Consider the following 12,026-nt stretch of genomic DNA (forward strand, 5'->3'; position numbering starts at 1 on the left):
TTGGGGGGGGGGCGGGCACGGCAGCTCCACCCCCCACAACATTTTCTGTGCCCCCCAGGTTTGCCCCCCCACTGAAATTCGATGCTTGATAAAAAAAAATTGAAGTTAAAAAACAATGCCGTCGCAGTAGACACTAGTATAATACAAATAAAAGTAATATATATTGTGCCCCCCCCCCCACGCAAACATGATAAGGACCCCGCAGTGGACCCCCCCCCCCCCCGCCTGGAAAAAGCCTAGCTACGCTATGATGACACACGCTGCTATCTTGGGCTTGTTGCATGCAGACGATTTAATTACTAATATGTCGCTTTAAGGCGCATGTTTTGAGAAAAAGCACACTATATGCGAAAATCTGTGCAAATCGCGTCTGGAAGAAATTTAGACCATTAAAAATTGGGGCCCTGTTTTTCATTCAGGTTCTCCACGCAGCTTCGCTGTAATTTGCAGCTGATTGATAGGATTCGGCTAAGGGATGAACTTTACGGTAGTTTCTTAAGCCCGGCGCACACGGGCGGCGATTTTTATCGGCTAAGCTGTAGCGATAAAAAGTCCTCACCGCTTGTGCCGCGTCGGGCTTCCATAGATAAAACAGAAGCCGGATCACCGGTAGTCGTTCTTGACCCGCCCTTGCTGCGGCCAAGCACACTTAATGACGGCCACAAATTCACAAGCTAACTCACTTGCCGTGGTACTCGAATTCGCGTCTCTGCATGTGTGGAACGTCCTTGGCAGCTTTTACATTTTCTACTTTCGCAGGTCACCTGCATATCCTGAACCCTGCTAGAGAGTCACCCTTCGCCGCGCCGCCTGCCACTCTCACATTCGTCATTCAAACCACAGTAAGCCATTAGACGTGGTCCGAGTAACTCTCTTGCCTCTGACTCGGAGAGAACTCGCCGCCTTAACTGATGTACTCCTTGAATGTCTGGTGTCCGACAAACTACAACCCACACAGTCGTAATTGACAATGTTTTTCTCTTAAGTCTGCATCTTTGCTTCAACCATGAAGGCATGTATGCGTCATTTCGTTCTCTATTTGGTCCTTTTTGGCTGTGCTATCTTCACCGCCCACCGCGCTGCCAATGCCAGAGCAGAATGTCATGATCGGCCACATGCGTTTGTTCTTGAACCCGGTCTACCTCGCCATAAATTCCGATTCTTGGTGAGCGAGCATGTGTAATTGTTGGTCGGTCATCGCCCCCCGCATCAGTTGCTCCGTGCGGTCAATCCCATTTAGATGCGGTAAGTATATAGTATTCCGTTTCTCTAAGCGTTGGTTGTTCGATCACGCAGTAAAATTTCTTGAGCACCCCCACCTAGCGGACACTGGGCCTCGAGTAATACCATCTGCGCTGTAGCAAGTCACAACGGTCGTCGTATTATCCGCCTGCACCAGCAAACCTACTCTAACTCACCTAGCCGTTCATTAAAATCCCATGTTCGGTTATTCGGATCTTACCTGAGCCCTAACAGCGAATTTCCGTAAGTTCCGTAGAATTTGTCACTCGCGCTCCGTGATCACTCCACGTGGGCACTCCTCGTGCATGTCATCATTGGCACTAATTTGTGCGTCTTAAGAATTTTGGATGCGCTATAGTTTTCCTCTCATCCAGTCCAGTAAAGTAACTGTAATATAGACATTATTGTTCTACAGTGCCTGTCGGCTTATGGAAGTTTCTGCTTTTCACTATCTCAATGCTACGATGATGTCTGTATATGTACTTTAGACTAGACACTTCTCTCTATTGGTTTATTTAGTTATTTAGTACTAAGTTTGGCCTGTTAAACGCAACTCGGATTCGCGTATTTTTCATGTGTGAGCCCCCAGTGACCATAAATACTATTGATGCGACTGTCAGCATTTTTTGTGAACCTACTACCGTTGGTAAGGGAGTAAAGCTCTTATCAACGAGTGTTTGCCGCGCAACTGGCCTCTCTCTCATCGCCTTTATATAGTCCTTAAGCTTGCAAATTGTTTTTCATATTCCTATCGGTATGTGATGAAGGTTATAAAAGAATAGCGTGGCGTCAGTCTCAGTGTGCAGGTGTGTGTAGAACAGCTGACGCATTTCACTTCCGTGTTTTCGAACGCCAATGTTATTAAACATGGCGCGCTTTAATGGCCACGCCCATCAATGACTTGCCAATCCTATGCAAACGCGAATTTTGACAGTTATTTGCGACATATATGCGGTGCATTAGCACCTCATGGCGTTGTTAGGATGTGAGCACACGCACAACCTCTGACGCAGTCATGCTCGCAGTGACTTTGGAACGTGTGCACGAATTCTATGTATCATTTACTTTTACCTACTATGGGCTGCTCATCCCCCTGCCGCCCCCCCCCTTGTGGAGCCCCGTTAGTCACTCCTTCCCCCCTGCTGTCGTCTTGCCGGTGTTTGACATAACCTCGCCATCTCATTACGAGATAACAAAATGTAATACAACCAACTTCAATCTAAATGATAAAAGATGTCGACGCGAATGAAAAGATGGACGTTTGAAAGCGCAACGGTTGAAGGAATTTTCTGCCATGTCAACACTGCTTTTCGAACCCATAGTGTGGGCCCACAGTATAATTCTTACATGAATAGACACGCACTATTAAAAAAGGTTAAAAAGTTCACTCGCCGCCTGTTATTGTTATTGTTTGCCTGCGTCTATAAGACGGTATTCAGAATCATACAGAAGCTATCTGCAGTTTCACAGACTACGGGAGCTTGGTTCCATTGAGAGGATCTGAAATAGTCTATACGAGGTGGAAACCCGGTGGACTTGGCGGTTATTCCCAGTTTCCTACGGGGTTAACAAAAGCTGCAATTTCCAGTCCGGTAATGGTCTCAATTAGTTAGTTTATGTAGTATCTGCGCAGTTATAGCCCCGTAGCAAGATAGCGAATTTAGGTTGCTGCACTGCTAGAGCTAACTAATCCAATGCCTAACATTGGCCACGGCGCAAAAGCACGTCCTGTTAGGATACGTTATCACATCTTTCCAGACGAGCAGCATCCGTAAGCCGACGCAGCTTTTAAATACTAGTTTTGGACGCAAAACGCAAAGCCAAAGCAAACGTAAACCAAACCCGTGATCCCATAAACCTATCCTCTCATCACACGTGACCGCGCTGGTATGATCTCAGGAACGAAAAACAGATCACTCGTGCAAATCCCAACCGCTCGCCTCTCGCGCCACCCTTACACCCTCTAAGATCGGTACACTGTCGGTATGAGCCCCCCGGACACCCGACGCCTAGGCCAGGCACCTAGCACTGGACCGTTCGAACGCACCCGCACTACCGCCACCCCATTGATGGATGTTCTGAGCTATGGCGTTGCTCATCTTATCACTAGTACGGACAATATATTGTCCATATCAACTGAGTATAAAATACTATACGTATACTCGTAATATAATATATAACTATAATAATATATTATACTGTACATCAATACTATTCATCTGTCGTTACAGCCACCCTGAAATATATCAATAGTGTAGACTGTCTCTATATCAGAGGTATTAGTGCGCATCAGACTGCAGGTCCTCACGCTTGTCGACCGCGGCTCTGATTTTCGCTGTTAGTTCCAGCACGACAAATATTACGAAGAATGTTATGCTGCGCTGCACTATGCGCACACCCTGAGGGCCCTCTGCGCCCGACACCGCTCCTTAACGCCGTGCCCTCGGCGGTCACAAGCTAAAGCTACGGCGGGCGCCTCTAGAGCGGCCGCCTGGGGGGTGCCAGGGGCAAGAGCTTTCGCTTAGGCGCTCCAGGGGCGGAGCCCCCGGGAAGCCTTCCTTGGATCATTTAGAAACTCTTACGAAACGGTTCAGATGGTCGTTCTTATTGGACCCCCCTGCCGGGAATTACAACCAAAACTGCTGAAATGCTGCCCAATTTAGGCGTTATTTCTTTGCTTTGGCCTCCCAGATGACAGGCTTTAATAAACACGCAAACCCCACCTCCCCATAACACGACTACAACGACTGGAATTCATCCTCTCCCCCTGAACAATTTTCATTAAAATATATTTTACTGAGATCGCGCGGCCGAACGCTAAAACTGTACACAAAAAGTATGAGCAAGAACAGACCAGATTTTGCAACCAAAAAGCTCGCAACTACTTTTCAACCTTATACACCCCAGGGCATTATACTCCTGTCCGCCCCGCGTTCTCAGCACCCTCCATCCCCACCCAAAAAAAAATGTGATTGTGAAATTTAATTTTCCCATTCAATCTCCGTCGAGATTCAATATCAAAATTCTCCCAAATACTGTCTGTCCATAAGTTAACCCTCATTCATTCTATTTTTGACGCGAAGCAGGATTTAACTTCGGTGAGCAGTGATAAACGTGATGTTTGCGCGGCTCGCGATTTTGAACAAACACACTCGTGCTCATATGGCACGCATTAATGCGTCCAAACAATCTAACGCCGCGCGCCGGTCGAGGCGCGTAAAATATTGTCATTTCTTGGAACGAGTCATCAGACATTTTACAGTAGATGTCATTTCCATTTGCTGTGGCAATTAAATCATAGGCGAGTACATGAATAGCCGATGAACGGATTTGTCAGATCAAGCACTGTTTTCAGTCCTCTTTTGTCTGTAAAATCATTGAGAATTTCCCCATTTTCCTTCCTCTGAAAGTAGAGGGGTGATCGATTACAGCGCCGCGCTAGCAAGCTTTCGTCATTTGGGGGTGGGGGTGCGATTTTTCAAGTGTTGGGCCAATTTCGTCGGCCTCTAGGGGGTGTACAGGATTTGTCACCAGGCGGGATCAACCGTACCATTAGTCCGCGAGCACCGGGATGGGGGTTCTGGGCGGGGCCCCTTCCCCACAAAAATTTTTAAAAAATTACACCCCCCTCAGCGATGCGTTTTTCTGCGGCGGCAAGGGGCCGGGTCCGACTCCTGAATTGGTAACCCCCCTGTACACGCCCCTGCTCGAGGCGCGAACCGCGACCCAGGCCGACGGGGCAGCAACTTGCGACCAGGCGAGGCAAGCAAACCGATGCGAGCGGCGGGCAGGAGCCGGTGTGGAGGGGGCGTGTTCACTGTTCACCTCCCGCACGATGGAGATCTTTATGCAATTATTACACCGTAATGGAGGAACCTGAGGTGAAATTTCTTTGCCAAATTTTTTAAAAAACTCCAATACACTTTTTCGGCTTGGGGACGGGGCTCGGGGGGCGGTGTTCGTTCGAACCCGAACTCCCCTAGCGGCTCTACGTGGACTGTGATTATACAAGCATCCACCTCAATAAGGGGAAGGATATATCCCCCCCCGCTATCTACGCCCCTATCAGAGTATGATATTCATTATTGGAGTAATCATTCTGACTGATCAGAATGATTTTGAGTCGGAGACTCGGAATGATTACTCGAAGGTATGATATACGTTCTCAGCAAAGATCGTAGAGTGAATACGGCACGATAGTGAATACGGCACGATCCTACGGCACTATAGGATCTTTGGTTCTCAGACTCTGTATATTATTTCTATGGTTGCCACGCCCACTCCAGTTGAAGCGACGCCTTGCGGGAAGATGAGAGACTGTCAAGCGTTTTCAAAATGTCTGCGCCCATTCCCACCGCCTATGTCACGGAAGCTCACAGCAAAGCTATGTTTTCTGGGCAAAAAATACCACCGCAGATCTTATATCTTTCTAAAAACATACACACTGTAGATGTAAGTGTATTCGGAAGACTATTGCAGTTATGCGTGAAAGAAATACTGGAAGAAAACGTGACCGAAAACGAATTTCAAGACTTCATTGCTACCTGCAAATGTTCTGCCGCTAAGTCCGAAGACGTACTCAGTGACTTGTATGCTGGGACGCGCTTACTTATGACAAGTGCATTTAGAATACCATCAGCGCAACTGAAACCTGAATTGTTTAAAGATAGTTTGCTACAACTGAAGATACCACAGGCGTATGTTGAGCAGGTTGTCAGCGTTGTGTTTGGACACCAACGAGCAGAGATTGACCGCAAAGTGCTACAGACCAGACCACGGCTTTCCACCTTGCAACGCTACCGGTGGCGATGTGATGTGACAATATCAACTAACTCACTTAACAGGGTGCTGGAGCCAACAATTCTCATGGAACTAACACTTTCAAATGGCAGGATTGCTAACTTCGAGGTGCCCGTGTCAAAATTCCACGAACTTAGGTATAACGTGGCACAAGTACTGAAGGAGATGGAAGACTTAGAAAAAAGACACATTTTAAAATTTTAGTTTGGGCTGCCAGCGACAGCAGAATTTTTTTTACACTTATTATTGCTGTTATGCTTGGATATGTGCATAATAGCAGCCAACTGCGTACGATTAATACTATATAATGTGGCATAAAATTTAACATTTATTGAATTGTATGTTATGATAATTACTAATTAGTGTCCTATTAATATAACTATAAATCTGAATATGCTGTGTCATACACTGAATGTTTATTGTAGGGCCTACATTGACTTATGGTTTTATCAAAACTGCTAATTTTATATTGTAATTTGTTTACGAAAGGATTGAAACACTAGTTGCCATAAATTAACCCAAGTGTAGAATTCAAAAACTTATGTCTAAAAATTCTATACAGAGGTTCATGGAGCTAGATCATCTAAAGCATTGATTAGCAACTTGTTTAGTGAAAAAATATCTTTATATTAGCCATGGCTTAGTGTATACTATAGTAAAATCAGTTTAGCATAGGTTTATGTCTGATTTATTGTAAAGAAATTGTGGTCATTGGTAAATTAAATACGAAAAGTACGAGACAATTTTGGCACCAAACTGTTTTTTATAATTTATAAAATAAGGCGTGTTATAAGGGTAGCGTGTTAATACTTTTTTTCATTAGGTTGAAGTCCATCATATCGTGCCTTTTCTTTATGAAATATTTTCAGAGAAGTCTAGTTATTGTCGAGTGAAAGTTCATTAATGTTTTCATCAATTTGTTACAATTTCTGACCTTGAATTCACGTCATTCTATACCTTTCTGGCCATTTTATACAAAAACATTGCAATGGGTGAGCATCTGTTTTGCACTATCTCAAGAAGGTATATCACAGTTGCTGAGTCAATCACGTTAACTACATCAGCTTATCATGTAGATATATTACTGATAAGCTTGTACTGGGTTCTCTGTTGTAGAATGCTGACTGGTAACTATGTGTTAGTACCGTTACTCCCAACTATTATTATTTCATAGCAATTTATATTGTCATTTCAATGTTGCAAAGAAATTACATATTTTGCCATCCAATATTCTTCAGTCAAATTTTCTTTACTATGATCTTGCATTATAATCAATTATAGAAATAGTGTAGGGTAATTTTTCATGTGTAAAATAATGTTTAAGTGCCTGCATGTGGGAAAAAATCATATATGGCTTAATGAAAGTATATTTTCATATATCAATCAAACATATACCAACGTAGGTAACACATAAAAGGAGGAGTTTCTTAACCAGTTCTATGAAAACAGCAGTGTTTCATAATTTTCTACCCCATGAATTCTGATCGTTGATCTTCTATTAAACATGGATGAGATTCTTCCGCGGATCCGCGGATTTGACAGTCCCAGGGGTCGATTTTGTGAAACGTCTAAATTCGTTGAGAAAATTGGGAGGGGGGTAACAATGTAACAATTTAAAACTGATGAACACACGCTGCTATCTTGGGCTTTTGCATGCAGACGATTTAATACTACATATGTCGCTTTAAGGCATGTTTTAGAAAAAGGCAATATATGCGAAAATCTGTGAAACCCGTTGGAAGAAATTTAGCATAAAATTTTGGGCCCTGTTTTCATAGGTTCTCCCACGCAGCTTCACTCTAATTTGCAGCTATGATAGGATTCGGCTAAGGCTGAATTAGGTATTTCTTAAGCCCGGCGCACACGTGGCGATTTTTATCGCTAGTAATAGCGATAAAAATCGCCACGTGTGCGCCGGGCTTTAGATAAACAGAAGCCGTAGGTATCGTTTTGATGTGGCAACACTATGACGCAACAAATTCAAGCTACTCACTGTGTATCGAATTCGTCTCTGCATGTGTGAACGTTGCAGCTTTCATTTTCCTACTTCAGTCACTATATTGTAATGCTAAGAGTAACCTTGGTGTGCATTAATTGTCATAAACCCACCAGTAAGCATTAAGACGTGTGCAGTAATTTTCTTAATGAAAACTCGCCCTTAATATTGAATTTGAATGTTTTTGTGACAACTACAACCCAAAGTCGTAATGCAATATTTTTTTAAGTTGCATCTTTGCATCAACATGAATCATGTATGCGTCATTTCAGTTTTATTTGGTCCTATTTTGGCTTGTCTTCTTACGCCAGTGCAATGAGCAGAATGCATGATCGGATGGTTTGTTCTTGAACCCGTTATGCATAAATTCCGTTCTTGTGAGCGAGCATGTGTATATTGTTGGTCGGTAGTGTGTGGCGTCAATCCATTTAATGGGTAAGTAATAGTATTCGTTTTGTAGCGTGTTGTCGATCACAGTAAATTTCTTAGCACCACCACCACTAGCTGCATGGCCTCGATTAATACCATTGGATGTACAAGTCACAAACGGTTGGTAATTATCCGTGCAACAACCTAGTCTAACTCACTAGTTCATAAAATCTGTGTTATTGGTTTACCCTGACCTAACAGGAATTTCCGTAGTTTTAAGAATTTGTCTCGCTCACTTATCATCCACGTGGGACTCTTGTGCATGTATATTGATAATTGTGGTTAAAATTTTGGTGCCTATTTTTCTTCATGCAGTGTAAAGTAACTGTATATAGACATATTGTTGACAAGTGCCTGTTGATGGAAGTTTTGTTTTACTATTATGTACGATGATGTTTAATATGTACTTAGATAAGAATTCTCTTATTGGTTTATTAGTTATTTAGTACTAAAGTTGGCTGTTAAAGGGAATGGATTGTTTTTCATGTGTAAGCGCAGTGACATAAATGACTATATATGCGACTGGCAGCATTTTTTGTGAACCTACTACCGTTGTAAGGGTAAAGCTCTTATCAACGAGTGTTGCCGCGAACTGGTCTTTTATGTTTTATAGTTTAAGCTTGCAAATTGTTTTATATTCCTATGGGATGTGATAAGGTAAATGAGATAGCGTGGCGTCAGTCTCAGTGTGCAGGTGTGTAGACAGTGACGCATTTCAACTCGTGTGTTCGAATGTTATGTAAACCTGCGCTTTAATGGCCCCACAATGACTTGCCATCCCTATGCAAACGCGTTTGACATTATTTGGACATATATGGGTCGCATAGCACCCTCTGGCGTTTAGGTGTGAGCACACGGAACCCTCTGGGTCATGTGCACAGTGCACTTTGAACGTGTGCACGAATTCCTATGTATCATTTACTGTTCTCACTCACTATTGGTGTCATTGGGAGGTTAGTACTTTGCTGTCGTCTTGGGTGTTTGAAACTCCCATCATCATACGAAAAAAACTGTACATACAAACAACTCAACTAATTGAATAAAAATGTCGACGCGAATGAAAAGATGACTGTTGAAAGCGCAAGTGAAGGAATTTTGCCATGTCAACACTGCTTTTCGCAGTAGTGTGGCAAGTATAATTTTAATGAATAAACACATTAAAAAAAGTATAAAAAGTTCACGCGCCTGTTATTGTTATTGTTGTGTCTATAAAGGTTTCCAGAATCATACAGAATATCTGCAGTTTCACAGACTACGTGAGTTGGTTCCATGAGAGGAATCTGAATATAGCTATACGAGGGGAAACCGTGGATGGGGTTATTCCCAGTTTCCTAGGTAAAAAAAGATGCAATTTCCCAGTCGGTAATGGTCTCAATTAGTTAGTTTATTGTCATATGCTGCAGTATAGCCCCGTAGCAAGAGCGAATTAGGTGCTGCACTGGTAGAGCTACTAGATCCAATGCTAACATTGGCACGCGCAAAGCCCCGTCTGTAGGGCTACGTTATCACATCTTCCAGTACAGCATACGTAAGCGACGCAGCTTTTAAATACTAGTTTTGGCGCAAACGCAAAGCAAAGCAATAACCAAACGTGATCCCCATAAATATCCTATATACACGTGGTGTATGATATCAGGAACGAATAAAATCACTCGTGAAATCCACGTGCATGCGGTACACCTAGACTGGTACACTGTCTGTATGCAGGGAACGAGCCTAGCGGCACTAGCACTACCGTCGAACCGAGATGCCACATTGATGGATGATTTCTAGCTATGGTTCTCATCTATCACTGTCGACAATATATTGTCGATACACTATCATAAATATATATATATATAATATATATATATATAATGAATATATATAGCTGTACCTATTTCATATGTGTTGCACCATAGAAACATATATATGAGTTAAGACTTCTCTATTCAGAGTATATGGCATAGACACTGCAGGTCCTCAATGCTTGTGAGGGCGTATGATTTCGGCTGTTAGTTCCAGCACAAAATATAGAAAGAATGTGTGCGGCGCGGTGAAGCCGCACACTGAGCGCCTTGCGCGATATCATTAACGGGGTGGGTCACGCTAATAGCTGGGGACCGCTCTAGGGCCCCTGGCGAGGGTGCAGGGGCAGAGCCCTTTGCCTGGGGTCCAGGGCGGGCCCCCGAAGCTCTGAGTTTTGAGCAATTTAGAACCTTCAAGATTGGTCGTTTTTGAGGAATTAAAAATAGTGAAACTGAATTCTAGGTTATTTTTTGCGTTTGGCTCCAGAGGTTTAATAAACACGCAACCCATCTCCACGAATCAACACTGGATCATCTCCCCTGAAAATTTCATAAATATATTTTATGAGATCGGTCAGCTTTGGAACGCTAAAACTGTACAACAAAGTATGAGAAAGAACAACAGATGTGAACAAAAGGCATATTTTCAACCCTTTGACAAATCGGATATACTTCCTGTCGGGTCTACGCACCCTCCATCCCCCCCCAAAAAAATGTGATGAAATTTATTTTCCCCATTTCATTCATCGTGATATTATATCCAAATTCTCAATATGTCTCATAGAGTACCTCATTCTATTTAATTTTGAGAAAGCAGGGATTTTAACTTTTCGTGAGCAGTGATAAGACGTGATTTGGGGTTTTGAAAAAGTGATGGGATCTTAATGTAACGTCAATGATTAACCGCCCGAGTTTCCAGTAAAACGTCATTCTTGGAACGAGTTACAGACTTTTACAGTAGATGTCACTTTCCATTTGTGTAATTAAACCTTAGGAGGTATAATAGGCTGATGACGGATTTGTTAGATATATGTTCAGATATTTATGTCTGTTAAAGATGATTTTCCCCCTTTTCCTCTGAAAAGTAGAGGGCGATATGTTACAGGCCGTGCCGCTTTCTATTGGGAGGGGTGGTTCGTTTTTTCAATGTTGGCAATTTGCTCGCAGGGGCGGTACAGGATTCTGTGACAGGCGGAATCAACCGTAACCCATAGTTGCGAGCACGCGGATGGGGTCTGGGGGGGCCCCCCACAAATTTTAAAATTACACCCTCAGTTATGCGGTTTTCTGCGCGAGCAAGGGGAGTCTCGGCACCCCTGCATGAACCCCCCTGTACACGCCCTGTGCGCGCGCGCAGAACGACAGGCGAGGGAGCCGAACGACCAGGCCGGGGGCAGCAGCGACCGAGCGGCGGGCCGAGGGTGTGGGAGGGGGTGTTCACTGTTCACGCCTCCGCGCGATGGAGATTTTGGCAATTATTACACTATGGAGCGACCTGAGTAGTGAAATTTTCTGCAAATTTAAAAATCATATAATTTTGGCTTGGGGACGAGGGCCCTCGGGGGGGGTTCGTTCGACACCCCCGAACTCCCACTGGCTACGGGCTGTCGATTCATACAAGCCATCCCCAGCCGTAATAAGGGGAAGGATTATATCCCCCCCCCCGGCTATCCTACGCTCCCTATCAGAGTATGAGAGTAATCAGAGTATCGAGTTATCATTCTGACTGATTCAGAATGATTTTGAGTCGGAGACATGCGGAATGATTACAC

At 43.7% G+C, this 12,026-nt stretch overlaps 1 protein-coding gene across 1 annotated transcript; it reads left to right on the top strand.

The window, feature by feature from the left end:
* Positions 1-5,557: 5,557 nt before the first annotated feature.
* On the top strand, positions 5,558-7,267 carry LOC106812153 (COMM domain-containing protein 5-like). The gene has a single exon (XM_014815949.1). The coding sequence runs from the start codon at positions 5,578-5,580 to the stop codon at positions 6,244-6,246; it is 669 nt and encodes a 222-aa protein (XP_014671435.1). The 5' UTR covers positions 5,558-5,577; the 3' UTR covers positions 6,247-7,267.
* The last annotated feature ends 4,759 nt before the right edge of the window (positions 7,268-12,026 follow it).

Source organism: Priapulus caudatus, unplaced genomic scaffold (assembly GCF_000485595.1).
Source record: "Priapulus caudatus unplaced genomic scaffold, Priapulus_caudatus-5.0.1 Scaffold613, whole genome shotgun sequence".
Taxonomy (NCBI): domain Eukaryota; kingdom Metazoa; phylum Priapulida; class Priapulimorpha; order Priapulimorphida; family Priapulidae; genus Priapulus; species Priapulus caudatus.